This window comes from Cherax quadricarinatus, chromosome 2 (genome assembly GCF_038502225.1).
Source record: "Cherax quadricarinatus isolate ZL_2023a chromosome 2, ASM3850222v1, whole genome shotgun sequence".
NCBI classification, from domain to species: domain Eukaryota; kingdom Metazoa; phylum Arthropoda; class Malacostraca; order Decapoda; family Parastacidae; genus Cherax; species Cherax quadricarinatus.
This window is the reverse complement of record NC_091293.1, coordinates 82,160,975-82,187,933: the sequence shown is the minus strand read 5'-3', so window position 1 is coordinate 82,187,933 and position 26,959 is coordinate 82,160,975. Positions and strand designations below refer to the sequence as shown.

The 26,959-nt window shown below is 38.3% G+C and overlaps 1 protein-coding gene across 4 annotated transcripts in view; it reads left to right on the top strand.

The window, feature by feature from the left end:
* The window catches only part of CaMKI (Calcium/calmodulin-dependent protein kinase I), a 919,698-nt gene that overhangs the window by 824,263 nt on the left and 68,476 nt on the right, over positions 1 to 26,959 (top strand). For 2 of the 4 annotated variants that reach the window (XM_053793074.2, XM_053793012.2), the window contains exon 9: positions 10,753 to 10,912. The exons of the other annotated variants lie outside the window; for them this stretch is intronic. In XM_053793074.2, the coding sequence (XP_053649049.2) occupies positions 10,753 to 10,912 (160 nt within the window). The remainder of the gene's footprint in view (positions 1 to 10,752; positions 10,913 to 26,959) is intronic. 4 annotated transcript variants of the gene reach the window in all.

Genomic DNA, 26,959 nt, shown 5'->3' with positions numbered 1-26,959 from the left:
GCACATCAAGTATTAAAAACCATTTGTCTCCATTCACTCCTATCAAACACTAAACATTAAACAGATATTACACTGTTTGTATTCATTATACCTGGGCCTAACTTTGTTTACAATTGCAAAGAGGTAAAGACTGCAAATATTTCACAATGCCAGCACATAAATAATAGTAGCAATAATAATAATAATAATAATAATAATAATAATAATAATAATTTCTGATGCTTTTCACCAAGATAATTTATACACCACTTGTAACAATTTAATTAGGGGGTTCAGTAGCTTTATTAGAGGTAATAAATAAGAGTGCATGTATGTTATACACTGTCACCTCAGACAGGATAATGGTATAGTGGCAATCATCACAGTGACCTGCCTGGTCACTGTGAGGGAAAGGATAATGATACAATCATCTTCTGCCACAAGTTATGCTAGTTTGAAATGCATCACTCAGGTGATGCCGACTGTTGCTTACACCTCTGGACAGCTGCTAGTTCGTGGGTCATATAAGACTGTCCACCCCACCCCTGCTCATACCTGGTTGAGAAGTTACTCTCAGGACACAGAAAGTATTATAAAATGGCATTTATAAGTGTGTTTTATACGTTCTCATGTGTGTGATTACCTGTTTGTGGTTGTGTGTGTGTGTGTGTGTGTGTGTGTGTGTGTGTGTGTGTGTGTGTGTGTGTGTGTGTGTGTGTGTGTGTGTGTGTGTGTGTGTGTGTGTGTGTGTGTGTGTGTGTGTGTGAACGTACATTCACATAGTTTCCTTTGCACTGGTCAAGTCATGGCTCTTGGTCCTGCCTCTTAACTTTTATCTACCGAATTCACAGATATCTGGCCCTCAGGGACTGATCGTATATACTCCTGCAACTGTGTATAGTGTTTGAATACACTACATCTTCATTTTGTGTATTCCATTTACTCACCTTCCCAATATTGAAAAAGTACTTCCTAACTTCCCTGTACCTCATCATCTTAACCCCATCTATGTTTTTTGACTCCCTTTCCTTGTATTTCAAACAGGCTCTCCTTGTTGTCTCTGTCTAGTTCTCTGAATATTTTGTATGTCGTGATTATGGATCCCCTGATCCTTCTTTCTTATAATGTTGTTAGTCTGAATTCCCCCAACTCCAGCACTAATCTCATTTGAATATTCTGTAGCTTCTTAATAAGTTTCATCAGATGCAGGTTCCACACTGGTTCCACATACTCTAATCTAAGCTAACGTAAGTTGTGTCCTAAATGAACTTCTGGTCAGGTTCCTGAAAGTTGTTCTAGTGTTTCATATGAGACTTTTGGCAATACCTGTTGGAGTTCTAGTGTTTCATATGTACTTTTGGTAATACCTGTTGGAGAAATTTTCATTTCCAGTTCTTCTCCTTGTAGTCAGGTTCGATTCAAGGGCGGGAAGATCAGATCCATTTCCTTGGATCACAAGCCCTCACTGGTGTCAAGAAGTTTTCCATGGAGAGTCTGATCTCACAACCATTATGCTCATATTCCCATTTTCTTCATTTAATTGTCTGTTTTCGTGAGCATCAAACTGTAGCTCCTGGTTCGTGCTTCTTAATCACCTTTATACATTGTCCTGTATAAAGGTTGTACTGTTTACTTCATCCCTGAGGTGCTGGATGTACACGGAAGCTCCTCCCTTAAATCTAACTAGTACTTTATTTCAGCGTTTTGTTTTCTTTCGTATCTATCATTCTTAGGCTCACTATCTACTTTACCGATATCTCTGAGTATCTTCAATGTTGTTAGGTAAGACACACATGAAACAGTTAGGTATCTTTATGTCAAAACATTTCGCCTACACAGTAGGCTTCTTCAGTTGAGTACAGAAAAGTTGATAGAAGCAGAAGAGACGTGAAGACAATGTAATCAGTCCATCACCTCTGAAGTTTTGAGGTGGTCAGTCCCTCAGTCTGGAGAAGAGTATTGTTCCATAGTCTGAAACAATATGGAGTTGAATTGACAGGATGGAGCCTTATATACCACCAGGAGGTGAGATGTAGGTCACTACTAGAGATAAGAATGTAATCGTTGGGAGGTCACGTCCCTCTCAAATCCAGCCATATATGAAAAAAAGTGATATGAAAAAAACCTGGAAAACTCAATCTGAAATCCTTGGAACTAAAAAGTTATCCAAAAACAAAGCAATCAAACTAACAAAATCAGATGAACCCCTACTCACTCCAACCGAAACAGCAAACAGACTTAATGTTTTCTTCTCCACCATAGGAAAAAATCTAGCAAACAAAATACCAAGCACAAACGCCCGTCAATCAGACTACCTCATAGGAACCTACCCAAATACGCTATTCCTAGCTCCAACCAACCCCACTGAAGTTATGCTCATCATAAACACCCTTAAAAACAAGGCAGGAGACATAAACAACTTGCCTGTTTTATGTACAAAAAAGCTTCTCAAGTATTGTCACCAATTATTGCAACGCTCTTTAACAAATCCATTGAATCATCTACCTTCCCAACAATCCTCAAAATAGCGAGGGTCACTCCGATCCATAAAGGAGGTGACCAAGCTGACTTGAATAACTATAGACCAATATCTAACTTACCACTGCTCTCTAAAATCTTTGAAAAATTAAGTCATAGAAGGATCTATTCCTACCTCGTTTCACACAACATATTAAACCCTTGTCAGTTTGGATTCAGGAATAATAAAAGCACAAATGATGCTATCATACACATGCTAGAACTAATATATACTGCACTTGAAAAGAAAGAAGTCCCGCTGGGCATTTTCATTGATTTACGTAAAGCTTTCGATACAGTCTACCATGAACTACTGTACTCCAAATTAATGCACTATGGTATCAGAGGCCACTCCCTCAACTACCTAAAGTCATACCTTAGTAACAGAACTCAATATGTGTATGCAAATGATGCAAACTCCTCCACCCAACCAATCACAGTAGGAGTCCCACAAGGAAGCATCCTTGGACCACTCCTCTTTCTCACCTACATCAATGATCTACCGAATGCATCACAGCTACTCAAACCCATATTATTTGCAGATGACACTACATATGTATTTTCCCACCCAAACGAAATCATTCTAGCAAACACAGTCAATACTGAATTACAGAAAATATCTGCCTGGATGATGACTAACAAACTTACCCTGAACACTGATAAAACCTATTTCATTCAGTTTGGAAACAAAGCTGCAAATGATCCAATTAACATTATGCTAAATGGATCATCAGTCACAAGACTCACAGAGGGAAAATTCCTAGGTATCCACCTTGACAGTAGCCTTAAGTTCCAGACACATGTACAACAAATCACCAAGAAAATCTCCAAGACTGTAGGCATACTATCAAAGATAAGGTACTACGTTCCACAATCAGCTCTCCTGGCACTGTACCATTCACTCATATACCCTTATCTTACATATGGAATTTGTGCATGGGGATCAACAACATCCAATCACCTAAAACCCCTAATAACCCAGCAAAAGGCAGCAGTAAGAATGATAACAAATTCCCACTCCCTCCAGCATACTCCACCAATTTTCAAAAGTCTGAATCTGCTTACCATTAAGAACATCCATACTTATTCACGTGCTTACTACATACACAGCACAATACACGCAAATATAAACCCCCACTCAAACTTTTCCTCACCAACCTAAACAGAACACATGACCACAACACAAAACACAGATCTCTTTTTGATATACCTCGTGTCCATATCACACTGTGTAAAAACTCTATGCACATAAAGGGCCCCAGAATATGGAATTCATTACCAGAAGATATTAAAGTAACCCAGTCTGAAAATCAATTTAAGACTCTTCTCAAAAGCCACTTAATCACCCTAGACTAAATGCTAAATACTCAGTATACATTTACTCACCTATGTACTCCCACATCATAACTGAAACAATCACATTGAACCTTTCATCCATTGTTGACAGGAATATAATTGAATCATTGTTTTTCAAAAAAGCCTTTTAGAATATAAATATATCTGTGTATTTTACAAATTTTGATTCATTTATAATTAATATTCTACTGTACAACTATGAAATAATTACTTTCCTATTGTACAACTATGATATACTACTCCTTAGTATTAAGTAGAATGTAAGCCAATAATGTTAAGTTAGCCCATAATGCCTAGGCATAATAGAGGCTCTCTTTGCATTGCAACCCACTATTGTATACACACAATCTCAATGTACTATTTGTAAAGACATTAAATAAATAAATAAATAAATAAATAAAGTAGAAGTTGTCCAAGTTGTTTTCTGTTCTGCACCCACAAACTGAAAAAAACAAAACAAGAATATTGTCCTAACTAAACCTAACGAAACACCACTACATCCCACTGACACAACTAACAAGATAAACGACTTCTTCTCAACCATAGGATCTAATCTTGCCAGTAAAATCCCACGTACCAACGCCCATGCCGGGGACTACCTAGATGGGAATTTCCAAATTCCTTCTATCTTGTACCAACTGAGCCCACTGAAGTCACTGAGATTATAAAGTCACTTAAAAATAACTCAGGGAACCTGTCTCATGTCCCACCATTATTGTACAAGCAAGCGGCCCATGTCCTCTCGCATGCTATTTCATTACTTTTTAACAAGTCACTAAAAACTAGCACCCTCCCAAAACTACTCAAGACAGCAAGAGTTACACCAATACATAAAGGTGGTGACCCTACAGATGTAAACAACTATAGGCCAATATCAAACTTACCATTGCTATCCAAAAATCTTCGAGAAACTCGTGCACAGGAGACTGTATTCATTTATAACAGCACAAAACATACTTAACCCCTGCCAATTTGGTTTCAGGAAAAATAAAAGCACTAATGATGCAATTGTAAAAATGCTAGATCTGCTTTACACAGCATTGGAAAATAAGGAACATCCACTAGGAATTTTTATTGACCTAAGAAAAGCTTTTGACACAGTAGACCATGGTATCCTATTCCACAAACTTGACCATTATGGTATAAGAGGCCATGCGCTTGCATATTTCAAATCCTACCTTACTAATAGGTATCAGTATGTCACCATTAAAGACACAGCATCATCAACATGGCCACTTGATACTGGAGTTCCTTGGACCCCTGCTCTTCCTCATTTACATCAATGATCTTCCAAATGTATCCCAACACCTGAAACCCATTCTCTTTGCTGATGACATGACTTATGTCATCTCTCACCCTAATCTTGCCACCCTCAACACCATTGTTAATGAGGAGCTGTTCAAAATATCAACTTGGATGACAGCCAATAAACTTACACTTAACACAGACAAAACCTACTGTATTATGCTTGGTAGCAGAGCAGGTGCTGCACAACTAAACATTGAGATTGACAGCACTCTAATTGCCAGACATAATGAGGGCAAATTCCTAGGCCTATACCTCGACAACAACCTGAATTTCAGCACCCATATCCAACACATATCAAAAAAAGTATCCAAAACAGTTGGGATCCTCTCCAAGACACAATACTACGTGCCACAAAATGCCCTTCTCACACTATACCATTCACTCATTTATCCATACCTCACCTATGCTATTTGTGCTTGGGGTTCAACTGCAGCAATACACCTAAAGCCAATAATAACTCAACAAAAAGCCGCAGTAAGAATAATCACTAAATCTCATCCCTGGCAACACACCCCCCCACTCTTCATAGATCTAAACTTACTCCCTGTTCAGAACATCCACACTTACTACTGTGCAATCTACATATACAGGACCTTAAATTCCAATACTAACCTTGACCTAAAATGCTTTCTTGATAGTTGTGACAGGACCCACAAGCATAACACCAGACACAAACATCTCTACGACATTCCCCGTGTCCGACTAAATCTATACAAAAATTCAATGTATGTCAAAGGCCCTAAAATCTGGAACACCCTACCTGAAAACTCTAGAACTGCAGACACATTCATCACCTTCAAAACTACCGTTAGAAAACATCTTATCTCCCTAATACACCCCGTCAACTAACTACATAAAAACCACCTGGTGGTTCACACTTACACTCACTCGCTCACCCATTTGACTATAAGCACAGAAATACGTATCTTAATCTTAAAATAATGATTCCTAACTAGTTACAAGTTTGCCTGTGATACTCCAATATAGAACCTATGTATTGTGCCAAAACAAAAGCATTCACATTGCTAAACTCACAAACTAGTATTTAGTCACTTAGTATTTAGTCAACTTACTCCATAATTTGTAATAATTTAGGGTTAAGAATTAATCTAAGTTTGCCCGAAATGCCTAGCCTTGCTAGGTGTTCTAGTGGCCCCCTCTGCAATTAGTATTTTATTACATGTAAACCACACAATAACCAAAATCTGTAAACCTCGCATTGTAATCCTTATAGAGAATAAACTTGATTTGATTGTGTTGCAGTGTCTGACAGAGTGAATATTAAAATGGTATGAAATACCGACAGGTTGTTAGGTAAGACACATAACCTAACTGTTGCATATGTGTCTTACCTAACAACCTGTCAGTGTTTTATACCATTTTAACCCTTTGACTGTTTTGGTCATATATATATATGTCTTACGAGCCACCGTTTTCGACGTATATATACTCATAAATTCTAGCGGCTTCAAATCAAGCAGGAGAAAGTTGGTAGGCCCACATGTGAGAGATTGGGTCTGTGTGGTCAGTGTGCACCATACAAAAAAAATCCTGCAGCATGCAGTGCATAATGAGAAAAAAAACTCCGACTTTTTTTAATTAAAATGCTGACTTTGTGGTCTATTTTCGTGTAGTATTTATGGTTGTATTCTCGTTTTCTTGGTCTCATTTGATAGCATGGAAAACATGTTATAGAAATAGAGGTGATTTTGATTGGTTTTACTATGAAAAGAACCTTGAAATGGAGCTCAAAGTAGGGGAAATGTTTGATTTTTGCCGATGTTCAAAAGTCAACAAATGATGTCATTTTCCAATAAATGTCCAAGTAGCCATTCTAATATGCAGTCATGAATGGGTTGAATTTATTTATACAATTATTACAATATTGCAGTAGTCTGCGTATCAGTAAATCTTTTATTTTTTGTTTGAATAAAAACTCAAAATAGAAAGCAAGAGTAATATCAGAAGGGCCTGGAGACGTGACTAATGAACAAAGAAAATGTTATTTTAGAGCCAGGAATGTCTGCATTGTTCATTTTGGACCTATTTTGAAATTGTTATACTTTTTAATTTTCGTGAAATTGGCCAAATTGCAAATTTCTGACCACGTTATTGGGTAGTTGAAATCGGTAAATGGGCAGTTTCTTGTACTCAATCTATAGAAAAAATGGAGTTCTAAAGAAATAGCTATGAGTTTGGTTGATTGGAACAATGGAATTAGCCGAAAATAGGGCTCAAAGTGGGCGAAATTGCCGACTCATAAATATCGCTGAGGTCGCTAAGTTTGCAAGAGCGTAATTCCGTCAGTTTTCCATCAAATTTTGTTCTTTTGGTGTCATTACAATTGGGAAAAGATTCTCTATCATTTCATAAGAAAAAATATTTTTTTTTTTTTTTAATTTTGCGGCACCAGGAGACACCTCAGGATTTGGGGTTGTGACAGTCAAAGTGTTAATATTCACTCTGTCAGACACTGCAACACAATGGTATCTTGGTACAGAACAGAAAACAACTTGGATAACTTATACTAGTGAGAATGGCTGGATTTGAGAGGGACGTACCCCTCAAGGAAGGTTCCTTGATGTTGGTGAGGGGCTCTCGATTTAAGGAATTGGATCTGTGCTCCAGTTCCCTGAATTAAGCCTGAATGCCTTCCACATCCCCCCCCCAGGTGCTGTATAATCCTCCGGGTTTAGTGCTTCCCCCTTGATTATAATAATAATTGAGAGGGACGTGACCTCCCAACGACTACATTCTTATCTCTAGTAGTGACCGACATCTCACCTCCTGGTGGTATATAAGGCTCCATCCTGTCACTTCAACTCCATATTGTTTCAAACTATGGAACAATACTCTTCTCCTGACTGAGGGACTGACCACCTCAAAACTTCAAAGGTGATGGACTGATTACATCGTCTTTACGTCTCTTCTGCTTCTATCAACTTTTCTGTACTCGACTGAAGAAGCCTACTGTGTAGGCAAAACGTTTCAAAATAAAATACCTAACTGTTGCATATGTGTCTTACCTAACAACCTGTCAGTATTTTATACCATTTTAATATTCAGTCTTCAATGTTGTAACCATGTCTTATCTGCTCCTTCATGTTTCTATAGTCTGTTCCCATAGCTCAAGATATTTATCTAAAAAACAACCACCTTGTATCAAGTCTGTAAAGTTTCTAGAGCTATCTAATGTACTTGATGCTTGGGTTCTATATTACACTAGAGTAACATTAGTCTTGTTGTGTGTGGTATGTCATTCTTAAAAATACTTGTTTATCTAGCAATCTTTTGCTCTTCAAGAGTTTTATCCATTTTTTCTTTTTTCGTGATGATGCTCATGAGTGTGTGAGGTCTCACTTCCATGTCCTATTTCTTCTCAATACCAATGTAATGTGTAACATTTAGCATGTGTTTGTCAGTTGATATTTCTGTAGCTTTCATATATTAAAGAGGAATGGGAGTACAACTCTATTTCCTTGGAGTAAAAAACTTCATCGTCATTAAAGCTTGAAGCTACGTTCGTGTAATGTCAAGATCCAGGTAAATAATTCATAGACGTCTAAATTCATTTGATCATTCCTCTAACTTTTTATATTCACTTCTCTTCATTGAATCTCATTAAGTCTCTGAGCTGCCATGTTTCCTGTAATAATTCTAAGTCCTTTCTTGTTTCATCACTCTCCAGAACAACAGGTTTTTGTACCCTTTGTTTGGAATAAGTTGTTTGATGCAATTTGAGCGAATTCAGTATTTATTCCTGGTAATATTTTCAACTTGTGTGTCTTTGTGTACTGACCTATATGTGGTTTTGTGTTCTCACCTATTTGTACTCACCTATTTGTGGTTGCAGGGGTCAAAACTCAGCTTCTGCCCCTGCCTCTTCCCTGATCGCTACTAGGTCCTCTCTCTCCCTGCTCCATAAGCTTTATCATACCTCGTCTTAAAGCTATGTATGGTTCCTGCCTCCACTACATCACTTGCTAGACTATTCCACTTCCTGACAACTCTATGACTGAAGAAACACTTCCTAACATCCCTTTGACTCATCTGAGTCTTCATCTTCCAACTGTGGCTCCTTGTTTCTGTGTCCCATCTGTGGAACATCCTATCTCTGTCCACCTTATCTATTCCATGCAGTATTTTGTATGTCGTTATCATGTCTCCCCTAATCTTCCTGTCCTCCAGTGTGGTCAGGCTTATTTCCCTCAACCTTTCTTCGTAGGGCATTCCCCTTAGCTCTGGAACTATCCTTGTTGCAAACCTTTGCACTTTCTCTAATTTTTTGACATGCTTGACCAGGTGTAGGTTCCAAACTGGTGCTGCATACTCCAGTATGGGCCTAATGTACATGGTGTACAGTGCCTTGAACGATACGTGTGTGTGTGTGTGTGTGTTTGTTTTAAGTAAGCTAAGAAAACTCATCTAATAATATGTAAATAGCTTTGCTAGATATTTGTAACTTTTCTTTGTTGATCATTTATTTCTTATACTGGTGGAAAGTCTTGTAAAGGCATAATTAAATACCATCTGTTGATCTTCTCTCTCCTTTTTGAGTCACAATACCAAATTTTAAGCATTTCACTTTTCATTATGTCAGAGGAAGTGTGGATATAAAATGCAAATAAACTTTTGTATATTATTCATATAAAAAAGTCTATGGAGGTCCAATTTGTCTGGAGAGGAGCATCATTGTCAACTAAAATGACTGGTGGGAAATCCTAAGTTTTGCATCATAAACCATATTAATTTCTTTAGTATCCAATTCTGTCTAGGATGAATGTCGGATAAATAACTAGAAATTACATCAACCCAAATATTAAAATTTCTTGATCAAAATTTAACTAGTTTGATGATGCAAGACCTACTAGGAGTCAGTTGAAATATTTTACCCAGAAATGAAGTCAGTAATCATGAAAGACACAATTTAGATATTATGTAGTGATCATTATTAGCCGAAGTTTTATCTGGAAGTTTGAGACGGGCCGTTCTATTCATTTAAAACAATGGTTACGTATCTTTAATATTCTGTCTCTTGCCAGACATCTGATTTTTCGTTAATTATATCAGTCCAAATGCAAATGATGCTGTTATATGTGATAATAGTTACCAAATAATGCTGTTATGTGTGATAATAGTTACTTTTAATAAGTTTCCACTTTATCCATTATTATAGTGTGATGAGAATAAGAATTTATTATGCATAAGATTATGTAAATTTTAAATAAGTCAGATTTCTTTTCCTGTTCATGTAAAGATGAGGACAGAGTATTTGCACACAGTCGCTCATATCAAAGTAATTTTTGTTTTTTTCAGCTGGTAATTTTGATCAGTGTTGACTTAATTTTTGATGTATGAGTTTGATGCAAGAAATGCTCTACTGCTTAATTAGAAGGTTCATGGCACTGCTTAAGATCTCCAGATATGACAGGGGCTCCATATGCCTGGGTTTGAATATCACAGGACAAACTCAAGAAACAAGGTCTGAGCAAGTGGACTAATGTTCGTCTCTTGAAACTCTAGGACATTACTAGAGGGTTTAAGGCTTTGTGAGGAGCAAACTTTGAAAGGGCTGTAACTTGTCTCTTGCAGCAACTAATGCATGCAATCGTGCTGGTTCACAAGATGCAGCGACTGGCCCTTTCCTCCACGAACATGGAGGTGGACACTCCTCCCGCCTGTCCCCCGATTACGGAGGAGGCAGAGGCGAGGGAGGATGAGGAGGAGGAGGAGGAGGCTGTGGTTAACCCAGGTCAGCCTGCCACCACCCACTAGTCATCACCCAGCACATGGAACTGCCTCCAACCATAGCCTAAATGTTTTGAGATATGACCTAAATGTTTGCCATAAGACTTAAATGCTTTGCAAGAAAACATAATACTACATAAGTGTTTGTAACTTTGTATAACTATGTTTTATACAGTACCCTAATGTTTTGTAATACAGTATCTTCCAATTTGTTTTGGAAAAATAATACTAATTCAATAATATTTAGCCAGATCTGCAGTATTGATGAACGTTCATTAAGTTGATGTTTTCTGAGCACAGTGTACATGTACAACACTAGAGATTTATTATTACAATATTGCATAATAACTAGCTGTACATTGCAACTTGCATTATCCAACTGTATAGCACTATGACTTAAGAACCTCTTTCATACTCTTCCATTTTTGCCTTGTTTCTATTGTTTTCTGAATTAACACAAACACTATACCTTTGTCATACTTTTTAATATATTTTGAGCCAAGTTCTCTACTAGGACTCAACACATACACTTGATCACTTGTATTTTGACAACCAAAAATGTTTTACATAAGTGTAAGCAACTTTCCCCCTTTTTATTATCTCGAGCTGAAATTTAAGTGTATTAAAATCTATTAGAAAATACTAAAATGCTCCCAGTATTCATAGTTTTGCAATTAGTGACAAAACATAAAATAATTACAGTTGTGTGTGGAAAAAGCGAAAATGCGTCACAAAAAAATCAATAAATAATTTGTATAATTGTCTTATATTTGCTATGCATATTATGCATACAAATATTTGCTTAAATAATTAGTCTGCCATCTATTAAAAGTGGCAGACGAGCCAGCAATAAAAAATAATCTATAACTTACCTTGGTTTCTTGCTTGACAACACTGACGAGAGGATACTCACTGAATTTAGTAAATACATCCTTTCCTCACTTAACAACGGAGTTCCATTCCTAAGATCACGTCGGTAAACGAATTCATCACTAAGTGAGGAGCATACTATAATGGTATTGAGTTTGTGTCAGCCATCTTTGATATTGTTTTAATGTCACCTTTGCACCATTTATAACATTTCTGGTATATTTTTAAATGTTTATACACTAGTTTACGCACCATTTATAACATTTCTGCTATATTTTTAAATGTTTATACACTAGTTTACTCTGTATTGTAATAAACAGAATAGAGGAAATCAGCTCTAATATACATTATTTAGGTATGAATGCTAGTCAGAGAACCCGTCGTAAGTCCGAGTCGTCGGTAAACGAGTATGTCACTAAGTGAGGAGAGGCTGTACTTAAGAGGAGTAGAAGGTGTTGCTATAAGTGACTCAGAATTCAGTCACTTGCAGTGCTGGATAAATAATTTTTTGGGAAAAGATTCTTACCCTGTCCTTTTTTTTTTTTTGACCTTTTCTTCCCCCTCCCCCCTTTCCCCCACATAATCTGACTCAGAAACACACTTAATGATCTCGGAAACACAGTGATCTCAGAAACACACTTAATGATCTCGGAAACACAGTGATCTTAGAAACACACTTAATGATCTCAGAAGCACAATTAATGATCTCAGAAACTCAATGATCTCACTCAGAAACACACTTAATGATCTCACTCAGAAACACATTAATGATCTCACTCAGAAACACACTTATTAATGCTATTAAGAAACACTTAATGAGATCATTCATCATGTAAACTACACTTGCAGTATTCATTACTCTTATTCTTCCCTTTTTTTGTTTAAATTGAAGGGAAGAACCGAACTCATGAAGGTCATACAGCTCCTGTGGTAAGGTAGATAATCATCTTTGATCAAAGGAAAGAAAGGGTAGCTCAGATTCCTTGGATACAGAGGCCATCAACAGCATCTAAGCATGTTGCCTGAAGCATAATTTTATATTTCTTAATTTCCACTTACTGTCACTAACCACTTGGCAAGAAGAGCTTACAAGTTGTTCCCCTATACATCAGCCCATTAGTGGAAATACTCTCATTACATTGTTTATCCACAGGACATTGGTACATATTTAAATTATATTTTTATATTCAATACATATAAAATATTTAGACCTTGAAGTTGCCTTTAATGGCATCATACACACTAACACCGAAGTTAGCCATGACTTCCACCATGGTAATGTCGTGCCAAATGGGTAAAACTTGAGATTTTGGCTTAAATAGCAATGCTCTTCTTGCCGAATAAGGCAACAAAAATTTGTGCATGCAGTAATTTTGCAAAAATCATTCTGTCCCTAATGAAAAAAAATATATTTCATTGTTTGTTTATTACTAAATTAGTGGGTAGGTAAGACACATAAGCAACAGTTAGGCAACTTTATTACGAAACGTTTCACCTACACAGTAGGCGAAACATTTCGGAATAAAGTTGCCTAACTGTTGCCTATGTGTCTTACCTACCAACCTGTCGGTATTGTATATCATTTTGAAGATACTAAATTAGTGTAAACTTATATAAAATATACTTTATTGGATTAGGATAAATTAAACTGCACTTGTTTTAATAAGATTCGGTAAGTTTTCTAAGGTTCTTTTGGTACAAAATTATTAATTTTTACATCAACATTAATGAAAAATATATCTTTAAATGTATATAAGAGAAAATTTTAGAAAGGACTTAATTTTAAATGAGTTCTTGGCAATTAACTAGTTTTACCTATTTGGCATGACATATATACATATATATACATGAACATTAAAATGGTAGAAAATACCGACAGATTGTTAGGTAAGACACATATGCAACAGTTAGGTATCTTTATTTCGAAACGTTTCGCCTACACAGTAGGCTTCTTCAGTCGAGTACAGAAAGGTTGATAGAAGCAGAAGATACTTGAATACGATGTAATCAGTCCATCACCCTTAAAGTTTTGAGGTGGTCAGTCCCTCAGTCTGGAGAAGAGCATTGTTCCGTTGTCTGAAACAATATGAAGTTGAAGTGACAGGATGGAGCCTTTATATAGTGCCAGGAGGTGAGACGTAGGCTGCCCTCCCAAAGCAACCTACGTCTCACCTCCTGGCACTATATAAAGGCTCCATCCTGTCACTTCAACTTCATATTGTTTCAGACAACGGAACAATGCTCTTCTCCAGACTGAGGGACTGACCACCTCAAAACTTTAAGGGTGATGGACTGATTACATCGTATTCAAGTATCTTCTGCTTCTATCAACCTTTCTGTACTCGACTGAAGAAGCCTACTGTGTAGGCGAAACGTTTCGAAATAAAGATACCTAACTGTTGCATATGTGTCTTACCTAACATATATATACATACATACATACATACATACATACATACATACATACATACATACATACATACATACATACATATACATATATATATATATATATATATATATATATATATATATATATATATATATATATATATATATATATATATATTAAAGGTGAATACAGGAAAGAGTAAGGTTATGAGGATAACAAAAAGATTAGGTGATGAAAGATTGAATATCAGATTGGAGGGAGAGAGTATGGAGGAGGTGAACATATTCAGATATTTGGGAGTGGACGTGTCAGCGGATGGGTCTATGAAAGATGAGGTGAATCATAGAATTGATGAGGGAAAAAGAGTGAGTGGTGCACATAGGAGTCTGTGGAGACAAAGAACTTTGTCCTTGGAGGCAAAGAGGGGAATGTATGAGAGTATAGTTTTACCAACGCTCTTATATGGGTGTGAAGCGTGGGTGATGAATGTTGCAGCGAGGAGAAGGCTAGAGGTAGTGGAGATGTCATGTCTGAGGGCAATGTGTGGTGTGAATATAATGCAGAGAATTCGTAGTTTGGAAGTTAGGAGGAGGTGCGGGATTACCAAAACTGTTGTCCAGAGGGCTGAGGAAGGGTTGTTGAGGTGGTTCGGACATGTAGAGAGAATGGAGCGAAACAGAATGACTTCAAGAGTGTATCAGTCTGTAGTGGAAGGAAGGCGGGGTAGGGGTCGGCCTAGGAAAGGTTGGAGGGAGGGGGTAAAGGAGGTTTTGTGTGCGAGGGGCTTGGACTTCCAGCAGGCATGCATGAGCGTGTTTGATAGGAGTGAATGGAGACAAATGGTTTTTAATACTTGACGTGCTGTTGGAGTGTGAGCAAAGTAACATTTATGAAGGGATTCAGGGAAACCGGCAGGCCGGACTTGAGTCCTGGAGATGGGAAGTACAGTGCCTGCACTCTGAAGGAGGGGTGTTAATGTTGCAGTTTAAAAACTGTAGTGTAGAGCACCCTTCTGGCAAGACAGTGATGGGGTGAATGATGGTGAAAGTTTTTCTTTTTCGGGCCACCCTGCCTTGGTGGGAATCGGCCAGTGTGATAATAAAAAAAAAATATATATATATATATATATATATTGACACAGTTACTTTTTGCTGATGATACTGTGCTTATGGGAGATTCTAAAGAAAAATTGCAAAGGTTAGTGGATGAGTTTGAGAATGTGTGTAAAGGTAGAAAGTTGAAAGTGAACATAGAAAAGAGTAAGGTGATGAGGGTATCAAATGATTTAGATAAAGAAAAAATGGATATCAAATTGGGGAGGAGGAGTATGGAAGAAGTGAATGTTTTCAGATACTTGGGAGTTGACGTGTCGGCGGATGGATTTATGAAGGATGAGGTTAATCATAGAATTGATGAGGGAAAAAAGGTGAGTGGTGCGTTGAGGTATATGTGGAGTCAAAAAACGTTATCTATGGAGGCAAAGAAGGGAATGTATGAAAGTATAGTAGTACCAACATTCTTATATGGATGTGAAGCTTGGGTGGTAAATGCAGCAGCGAGGAGACGGTTGGAGGCAGTGGAGATGTCCTGTCTAAGGGCAATGTGTGGTGTAAATATTATGCAGAAAATTCAGAGTGTGGAAATTAGGAGAAGGTGTGGAGTTAATAAAAGCATTAGTCAGAGGGCAGAAGAGGGGTTGTTGAGGTGGTTTGGTCATTTAGAGAGAATGGATCAAAGTAGAATGACATGGAAAGCATATAAATCTATAGGGGAAGGAAAGAGGGGTAGGGGTCGTCCTCGAAAGGGTTGGAAAGAGGGGGTAAAGGAGGTTTTGTGGGCGAGGGGCTTGGACTTCCAGCAAGCGTGCATGAGCGTGTTAGATAGGAGTGAATGGAGACAAATGATACTTGGGACCTGACGATCTGTTGGAGTGTGAGCAGGGTAATATTTAGTGAAGGGATTCAGGGAAACCGGTTATTTTCATATAGACGGACTTGAGTCCTGGAAATGGGAAGTACAATGCCTGCACTTTAAAGGAGTGGTTTGGGATATTGGCAGTTTGGAGGGATATGTTGTGTATCTTTATACGTATATGCTTCTAAACTGTTGTATTCTGAGCACCTCTGCAAAAGCAGTGATAATGTGTGAGTGTGGTGAAAGTGTTGAATGATGATGAATGTATTTTCTTTTTGGGGATTTTCTTTCTTTTTTGGGTCACCCTGCCTCAGTGGGAGACGACCGACTTGTTGAAAAAAAAAAAAAAATATATATATATATATATATATACAGTGGACCCCCGCATAACGATTACCTCCGAATGCGACCAATTATGTAAGTGTATTTATGTAAGTGCGTTTGTACGTGTATGTTTGGGGGTCTGAAATGGACTAATCTACTTCACAATATTCCTTATGGGAATAAATTCGGTCAGTACTGGCACCTGAACATACTTATGGAGTGAAAAAATATCGTTAACCGGGGGTCCACTGTATATATATATATATATATATATATATATATATATATATATATATATATATATATATACAGTAGGGCCCCACTTATACGGCGGGTTAGGTTCCAGGCTGTCGCCAGAAAGCAGACATTGCCGGAAGGCAGAACTCCATTTTTTTCCATTTATAAATGCATATAAATGCCAGACAACAAGTTTACACTAAATTATATTAAGTTAGTAATAGAACTAGGCATTAAAAACACACAAGGTAAAATACAGTCACAGTAAATTCATTACTTATCTTAAAGTATTTGTAATCTTAATGTAGGGAGAGAGGTGAGTAGTACTTATTTGTAGGAAGTCAGGTGCAGGTAGCCCAGGTGTAGGTAGCACTGGCTCCCCATCTCATACTTAATATACGATATTTAAAACATCCCAGAGAAGTAAAATGCACATACAGTACACTCATTATTTACCTTAAAATATGTGTAGTCTTAATATAGGAAGAGAGGTGAGTAGTACAGTGGACCCCCGCATAACGATTACCTCCGAATGCGACCAATTATGTAAGTGTAATTATGTAAGTGCGTTTGTACGTGTATGTTTGGGGGTCTGAAATGGACTAATCTACTTCACAATATTCCTTATGGGAACAAATTCGGTCAGTACTGGCACCTGAACATACTTCTGGAGTGAAAAAATATCGTTAACCAGGGGTCCACTGTATTTATTTGTATAAAGTCAGTGTAGGTAGCCGGTAGGTGTAGCCCGCCTGGGCTACACCTACCGGCTACCTACACTGTGGCCCAGAACCATATTATTAACATCGACATGCCTTGTTCACTGAATTTAATCATTTCTAACAACTACCTTTAGATGCCATCATAAACGAAGGTAGAAGTAATGAATAATTCATGCCGAAAATTGTAAACAAAAACAGAGTGAGGGAGTGGCTGGGCCAAACGCAGATTCATACACGTTTTCTCTGATGGCTGAACAGAGAAAACGTAATGTTGTCCCTCCACCCTGCTACCACACAGCTCCACAAGTATTATTATCAGAGCACACATAAAATATGCAATAAATGCCAGACAACAAGTTTACACTAACTTATATTAAGTTAGCAATAGAAATAGGCATTAAAAACACAATAAAAGGTAAGATACATACAGAGTACACTTATTACTTACCTTAAAATATTAATATTAATGTGTGAGAGGTGAGTGGCAGGGTGTTTATTGAATAAAATCATAATGGCACACAATCATCCTCTAACTTGGCACTTAAAGCAAGAGGCTTACGACTTCTCTTTTTATCACAGCTAACCTTAGACGCCATCGTCAATGAGAGCCAACTAGTTAACGAAAGAGTAAACGAGAGAGAGAACGAGATACAGAGTTGAGACAATGTAAGAACACAAACTGAACAGGTAGTGGACGATCACTTGGTCAGGCGAAATAAATGCGTATTAATATGTGTCTATTTTTAGTTCATTCACGTCCATTTGTAAGAGTTTGTAAAACATTTACCTCAATATTTTTTTAATTTAATAATAATTACCTCACAATACAAATACTCTTACATTGTGTACAAGTTGTACAAGTTAGTTCAGAATAAACAAACAGCAACACACCATTTTTAGAGTGAATGAAGATAATACTGTAATATTAATAATAATAATAATAATATTATTATTATTATTTATATTAATAATAATAATAATAATAATAATAATCTTTCCTCCGTAAGCCATGCGTGTCGTATGAGGCGACTAAAATGCCGGGAGCAATGGGCTAGTAACCCCTTCTCCTGTATACATTTACTAAAAAAGAGAAGAAGAAAAACTTTATAAAACTGGGTTGCTTAAATGTGCGTGGATGTAGTGCGGATGACAAGAAACAGATGATTGCTGATGTTATGAATGAAAAGAAGTTGGATGTCCTGGCCCTAAGCGAAACAAAGCTGAAGGGGGTAGGAGAGTTTCAGTGGGGGGAAATAAATGGGATTAAATCTGGAGTATCTGAGAGAGTTAGAGCAAAGGAAGGGGTAGCAGTAATGTTAAATGATCAGTTATGGAAGGAGAAAAGAGAATATGAATGTGTAAATTCAAGAATTATGTGGATTAAAGTAAAGGTTGGATGCGAGAAGTGGGTCATAATAAGCGTGTATGCACCTGGAGAAGAGAGAAATGCAGAGGAGAGAGAGAGATTTTGGGAGATGTTAAGTGAATGTATAGGAGCCTTTGAACCAAATGAGAGAGTAATTGTGGTAGGGGACCTGAATGCTAAAGTAGGAGAAACCTTTAGAGAGGGTGTGGTAGGTAAGTTTGGGGTGCCAGGTGTAAATGATAATGGGAGCCCTTTGATTGAACTTTGTATAGAAAGGGGTTTAGTTATAGGTAATACATATTTTAAGAAAAAGAGGATAAATAAGTATACACGATATGATGTAGGGCGAAATGACAGTAGTTTGTTGGATTATGTATTGGTAGATAAAAGACTGTTGAGTAGACTTCAGGATGTACATGTTTATAGAGGGGCCACAGATATATCAGATCACTTTCTAGTTGTAGCTACACTGAGAGTAAAAGGTAGATGGGATACAAGGAGAATAGAAGCATCAGGGAAGAGAGAGGTGAAGGTTTATAAACTAAAAGAGGAGGCAGTTAGGGTAAGATATAAACAGCTATTGGAGGATAGATGGGCTAATGAGAGCATAGGCAATGGGGTCGAAGAGGTATGGGCTAGGTTTAAAAATGTAGTGTTAGAGTGTTCAGCAGAAGTTTGTGGTTACAGGAAAGTGGGTGCAGGAGGGAAGAGGAGCGATTGGTGGAATGATGATGTAAAGAGAGTAGTAAGGGAGAAAAAGTTAGCATATGAGAAGTTTTTACAAAGTAGAAGTGATGCAAGGAGGGAAGAGTATATGGAGAAAAAGAGAGAAGTTAAGAGAGTGGTGAAGCAATGTAAAAAGAGAGCAAATGAGAGAGTGGGTGAGATGTTATCAACAAATTTTGTTGAAAATAAGAAAAAGTTTTGGAGTGAGATTAACAAGTTAAGAAAGCCTAGAGAACAAATGGATTTGTCAGTTAAAAATAGGAGAGGAGAGTTATTAAATGGAGAGTTAGAGGTATTGGGAAGATGGAGGGAATATTTTGAGGAATTGTTAAATGTTGATGAAGATAGGGAAGCTGTGATTTCGTGTATAGGGCAAGGAGGAATAACATCTTGTAGGAGTGAGGAAGAGCCAGTTGTGAGTGTGGGGGAAGTTCGTGAGGCAGTAGGTAAAATGAAAGGGGGTAAGGCAGCCGGGATTGATGGGATAAAGATAGAAATGTTAAAAGCAGGTGGGGATATAGTTTTGGAGTGGTTGGTGCAATTATTTAATAAATGTATGGAAGAGGGTAAGGTACCTAGGGATTGGCAGAGAGCATGCATAGTTCCTTTGTATAAAGGCAAAGGGGATAAAAGAGAGTGCAAAAATTATAGGGGGATAAGTCTGTTGAGTGTACCTGGTAAGGTGTATGGTAGAGTTATAATTGAAAGAATTAAGAGTAAGACGGAGAATAGGATAGCAGATGAACAAGGAGGCTTTAGGAAAGGTAGGGGGTGTGTGGACCAGGTGTTTACAGTGAAACATATAAGTGAACAGTATTTAGATAAGGCTAAAGAGGTCTTTGTGGCATTTATGGATTTGGAAAAGGCGTATGACAGGGTGGATAGGGGGGCAATGTGGCAGATGTTGCAAGTGTATGGTGTAGGAGGTAGGTTACTGAAAGCAGTGAAGAGTTTTTACGAGGATAGTGAGGCTCAAGTTAGAGTATGTAGGAAAGAGGGAAATTTTTTCCCAGTAAAGGTAGGCCTTAGACAAGGATGTGTGATGTCACCGTGGTTGTTTAATATATTTATAGATGGGGTTGTAAGAGAAGTAAATGCGAGGGTCTTGGCAAGAGGCGTGGAGTTAAAAGATAAAGAATCACACACAAAATGGGAGTTGTCACAGCTGCTCTTTGCTGATGACACTGTGCTCTTGGGAGATTCTGAAGAGAAGTTGCAGAGATTGGTGGATGAATTTGGTAGGGTGTGCAAAAGAAGAAAATTAAAGGTGAATACAGGAAAGAGTAAGGTTATGAGGATAACAAAAAGATTAGGTGATGAAAGATTGAATATCAGATTGGAGGGAGAGAGTATGGAGGAGGTGAACGTATTCAGATATTTGGGAGTGGACGTGTCAGCGGATGGGTCTATGAAAGATGAGGTGAATCATAGAATTGATGAGGGAAAAAGAGTGAGTGGTGCACTTAGGAGTCTGTGGAGACAAAGAACTTTGTCCTTGGAGGCAAAGAGGGGAATGTATGAGAGTATAGTTTTACCAACGCTCTTATATGGGTGTGAAGCGTGGGTGATGAATGTTGCAGCGAGGAGAAGGCTGGAGGCAGTGGAGATGTCATGTCTGAGGGCAATGTGTGGTGTGAATATAATGCAGAGAATTCGTAGTTTGGAAGTTAGGAGGAGGTGCGGGATTACCAAAACTGTTGTCCAGAGGGCTGAGGAAGGGTTGTTGAGGTGGTTCGGACATGTAGAGAGAATGGAGCGAAACAGAATGACTTCAAGAGTGTATCAGTCTGTAGTGGAAGGAAGGCGGGGTAGGGGTCGGCCTAGGAAGGGTTGGAGGGAGGGGGTAAAGGAGGTTTTGTGTGCGAGGGGCTTGGACTTCCGGCAGGCATGCGTGAGCGTGTTTGATAGGAGTGAATGGAGACAAATGGTTTTTAATACTTGACGTGCTGTTGGAGTGTGAGCAAAGTAACATTTATGAAGGGATTCAGGGAAACCGGCAGGCCGGACTTGAGTCCTGGAGATGGGAAGTACAGTGCCTGCACTCTGAAGGAGGGGTGTTAATGTTGCAGTTTAAAAACTGTAGTGTAAAGCACCCTTCTGGCAAGACAGTGATGGAGTGAATGATGGTGAAAGTTTTTCTTTTTCGGGCCACCCTGCCTTGGTGGGAATCGGCCAGTGTGATAATAAAAAAAAAAAAAAAAAATAATAATAATAATAATAATAATAATAATAATAATAATTATTTATTATAAAAAGCACTAAACCCACAAGGGTCGTGAATTGCTATACATAGAGTAAAGGCATACAAAAAGAATATTTTTCTACAGTTACCCCCCAGTGCTTGACTAGAGAAAACGTAATTCTTCCGACACTACCTACACAGCTGCTTTGTAAACAAATCTCATATTTACATCAATTTTTATTCTGAGTGTATGTATCATGTTTATATGCTATGTAATGGGTTTCATATATAATTTTGATGAAAATATCATAGATGGATTAATGAAAATGCCTATATTGATGTAAAATAAGACATTTAATGTGCCCAAGAGTGATTATTATTACGTAGTATTGGAGTCATGAGCAGAGAGAGACTTAGCGATTTTAATGTGCACCTGCACACCAGCACAGTGTGTAAGTATACAGTGGAACCTCAAATATCGAACTTTCTTCAGTCCAGAAGGCTGTCCAAGTGCCTTTACCAAATGAATTTATTCCCATCAGGAATAATGTAAATTAGATTAGTCCATTTCAAACCCTCAAAAAGACACTTATAAAAGCACCTAAAAAAATACACTTACATAATTGGTTGAGTTGGGAGCAGTTCGATTTTTGAGGTTCCACTGTATTTAGGTACAAGTACACATAAGTATAATTATCAGAGTACATATAAAATATGCAGTAACTTTAAAACACTTGAAATTATGGAAAGTTTCCTGACATAATAGATGTGGTCATGGAAAATATAAACAAACCGGGTGGGGGGGTGCCGTATTTGAAAGACCGTTTGCCATATAGAAAATTTCGGTCATAATTTGACATTGCCGTATTAGCGGAACGCCGTAAGGTGAAACGCTGTAAAGCGGGCCCTTACTGTATATATATATATATATATATATATATATATACAGTGGACCCCCGGTTAACGATTTTAATCCGTGCAAGAGGGCTCATCGTTATGCGAAATAATCGTTATGCGAATGAATTTTCCCCATAAGAAATAATGGAAATAAAATTAATCCGTGCAAGACGCCCAAAAGTATGAAAAAATTTTTTTTTTACCACATGAAATGTTAATTTTAATACACACAAACTGAAAAAGGCATGCACAATTACATGACACTTACTTTTATTGAAGATCTGGTGATGATTGATGGGATGGGAGGAGGGGAGAGCATTATCTTCTTACTGTTTAGAAGGGGAATCCCCTTCCATTAGGACTTGAGGTAGCAAGTCCTTTTCTGGGGTTACTTCCCTTCTTCTTTTAATGCCACTAGGACCAGCTTGAGAGTCACTGGACCTCTGTCGCACAACAAATCTGTCCATAGAGCTCTGTACCTCCCGTTCCTTCAAGACTTTCCTAAAATGGGCCATAACATTGTCATTGAAATAGTCACAAGCACGGCTTGCAACAGCTGTGTCAGGGTGATTTTCATCTATAAAGGTTTGCAGTTCAACCCACTCTGCACACATTTCCTTAATCTTTGAAGTAGGCACAATGGATTCCACAACTGGCATAGGCTTCTCAGGGTTAGCCCCAAACCCTTCAAAATCTTTCTTAATTTCCATACTAATTCTCACCCTTTTTACCACAGGGTTGGCACTAGAAGCTTTCTTGGGGCCCATGGTCACTTATTTTCCAGAAACAGCACCGAAAATACTGTAATAATACGAAATATTCCGAGTGTATGCTTGGATGTTACCGCGGAGGCTGGCTGGTAAACAATGGGACGGAGCGGCACATGTGAGGCTGGCTGAGGGCACATTGGACGCGTCTCGGACGAAAATCGGTATGCGGGTTTTTAATCGGTATGCGGGGCAAAAATTTTGCGATAAAAGTAATCGTTATGCGGAAAAATCGCTATGCGATGCCATCGTTATGCGGGGGTCCACTGTATTTTATATATATATATATATATATATATATATTATATATATATATATATATATATATATATTATATATATATATATATATATATATATATATACATATATACAGTGGACCCCCGATTAACGATCTTTTTTCATTCCAGAAGTATGTTCAGGTACCAGTACTGACCGAATTTGTTCCCATAAGGAATATTGTGAAGTAGATTAGTCCATTTCAGACCCCCAAACATACACGTACAAACGCACTTACATAAATACACTTACATAATTAGTCGCATTGGGAGGTGGTCGTTAAGCGGGGGTCCACTGTATATACAGTGGACCCCCGCAGTGGACTCCTAAGTCGTGCCGAATAGGCAGAACTTGCGATCTTGGCTTAAATAACAACGCTCATCTTGCCATATAGGACAAGTGAAAATTTGTGTATGCAATAATTTCGCCAAAATCATTCTGAACCGAACGAAAAAATATATTTCACTGTGTTTCTTTAGTATTTAATTATTGTAAACAAATCTAAAATATATTTAGTTGGGTTAGGCTCAAATAAATTGCACTTGTTATAATAAGGTTAGGTAAGTTTCTGAGTTCCTTTTGGTGCAAAATTATAAATTTTTACATCAACATTAATGAAATAAATAAACGTATAAGAGAAAATTTTAGAAAGGACTTAATTTTAAACGAGTTCTTGCAAATTGACCAGTTTTACATATTCGGCACGACATACAGTGGACCCCCGCATAACGATGGCATCGCATAGCGATTTTTCCGCATAACGATTACTTTTATCGCAAAATTTTTGCCCCGCATACCGATTAAAAACCCGCATACCGATTTTCGTCCGAGACGCGTCCAATGTGCCCTCACATGTGCCGGCCGTCCCATTGTTTACCAGCCAGCCTCCGCGGTAACATCCAAGCATACACTCGGAATATTTCGTATTATTACAGTGTTTTCGGTGGTGTTTCTGGAAAATAAGTGACCATGGGCCCCAAGAAAGCTTCTAGTGCCAACCCTGTGGTAAAAAGGGTGAGAATTAGTATGGAAATTAAGAAAGATTTTGAAGGGTTTGGGGCTAACCCTGAGAAGCCTATGCCAGTTGTGGAATCCATTGTGCCTACTTCAAAGATTAAGGAAATGTGTGCAGAGTGGTTTGAACTGCAAACCTTTATAGATGAAAATCACCCTGACACAGCTGTTGCAAGCCGCGCTTGTGACTATTTCAATGACAATGTTATGGCCCATTTTAGGAAAGTCTTGAAGAAACGGGAGGTACAGAGCTCTATGGACAGATTTGTTGTGCGACAGAGGTCCAGTGACTCTGAAGCTGGTCCTAGTGGCATTAAAAGAAGAAGGGAAGTAACCCCAGAAAAGGACTTGCTACCTCAAGTCCTAATGGAAGGGGATTCCCCTTCTAAACAGTAAGAAGATAATGCTCTCCCCTCCTCCCATCCCATCAATCATCACCAGATCTTCAATAAAAGTAAGTGTCATGTAATTGTGCATGCCTTTTTCAGTTTGTGTGTATTAAAATTAACATTTCATGTGGTAAAAAAAATTTTTTTTCATACTTTTGGGCGTCTTGCACGGATTAATTTTATTTCCATTATTTCTTATGGGGAAAATTAATTCGCATAACGATTATTTCGCATAACGATGAGCCCTCTTGCACGGATTAAAATCGTTAACCGGGGGTCCACTGTATATAGATATACATGTATATATATATAGCTCTTGTTCTTCTTTATTTCTTCTATTGTCCATGGGGAAGTGGAAAAGAATCTTTCCTCCGTAAGCCATGCATGTCGTATGAGGCGACTAAAATGCCGGGAGCAATGGATTAGTAACCCCTTCTCCTGTAGACATTTAAGAGAAGAAGAAAAACTTTATAAAACTGGGATCCTTAAATGTGCGTGGATGTAGTGCGGATGACAAGAAACAGATGATTGCTGATGTTATGAATGAAAAGAAGTTGGATGTCCTGGCCCTAAGCGAAACAAAGCTGAAGGGGGTAGGGGAGTTTCAGTGGGGGAAAATAAATGGGATTAAATCCGGAGTATCTGAGAGAGTTAGAGCAAAGGAAGGGGTAGCAGTAATGTTGAATGATCAGTTATGGAAGGAGAAAAGAGAATATGAATTGTGTTCGCATCGCTATTGGGCCGTGCGGATGTGCTGCGCAGTAGCTCCTGATTGAGTTGGCTTTTGCGCAGTGTTGACGTGTACTTGGCTCTGTGAAGACCTGTTTGCGCGCTCTCTAGAATTGAAGCAAGATGCCCTCCATCGAGCAACTTTACCAACAGCTTAATAAGGAAGAATTGAGGTTGGCGAATATGGAAATTCGGCGACTGACCGAGGAAAACAAAAAGATTCGGAGTAGTCCTCCTGTTTTGAGTCCTCAGGTCAAGAAGGGAAACTGGTCAGTGGCTGGACAGCAGGGAAAGAAGTTGACGATCAAGAAGACGAATGGAAAGGTAGAAACGATGAAGAAGAAAGAGAATGCCGTGGAAACTGTTGTGGAAACATCCAATACATTCTCAGTGCTACCTGACGAATATGAGTCGAATATTGGGAACGTCACGACGAAAGACATTAAGGAAGGTACGAATATTGTTGTTGTTGGGGATAGCCAAGTTAGGTATATGGATAGGGCGTTCTGCTTGAAGGACAGGAGTAGGAGACAGAGAGTTTGCTTTCCTGGGGCTGGGATGGAGGATATTGTTAGCCGTCTGGATGACATCATGAGAGGTAATGGGAGCAATCCTATTATCTGTCTCAGTGCTGGAGGCAACGATGTTGGCAGACGTAGGAGTGAGGACCTGATTAGCAGGTATAGGTCAGCAATAGAAATAATTAGAAGTAAGGGTGGGAAACCTGTCATATGTGGTATTTTGCCAAGGAGGGGAGTTGGAAGTGAATGGTTGTCCAGGGCAATTGGTGTCAATTGCTGGCTGGACAAATACTGTAAGGAAAATGCGGTAACATTCATTGACAACTGGGACCTCTTCTATGGCAGAAATGACATGTATGCTAGGGATGGGGTTCACTTATCTAGGTGTGGGGTGGGAGCACTGGCAACTGCAGTGGAGGGAGCAGTTAGGACTTTAAACTAGGAATAGTTAGTGGTATGGGTTTTGGCAGGAAAACAGTGAAGTTCCAGTGTAGTAATATTACGAGTTCTAGGGGAACTAGTAATAATAAGAACGAGATAGATATTGAAAAGCCAGGGACCTTGGGTGATAAGGACAGTAATAGGTTTAGTAGAAAAATAGAAATGAGCAGGAAGGGTAAAGAGAAAGGAGAGTCTTTCAATGTTTATTATGCTAATTGCCGTAGTGCTAGGAATAAGATGGACGAGTTGAGATTAGTTGCTAGTGTAGGTAACATTGATGTA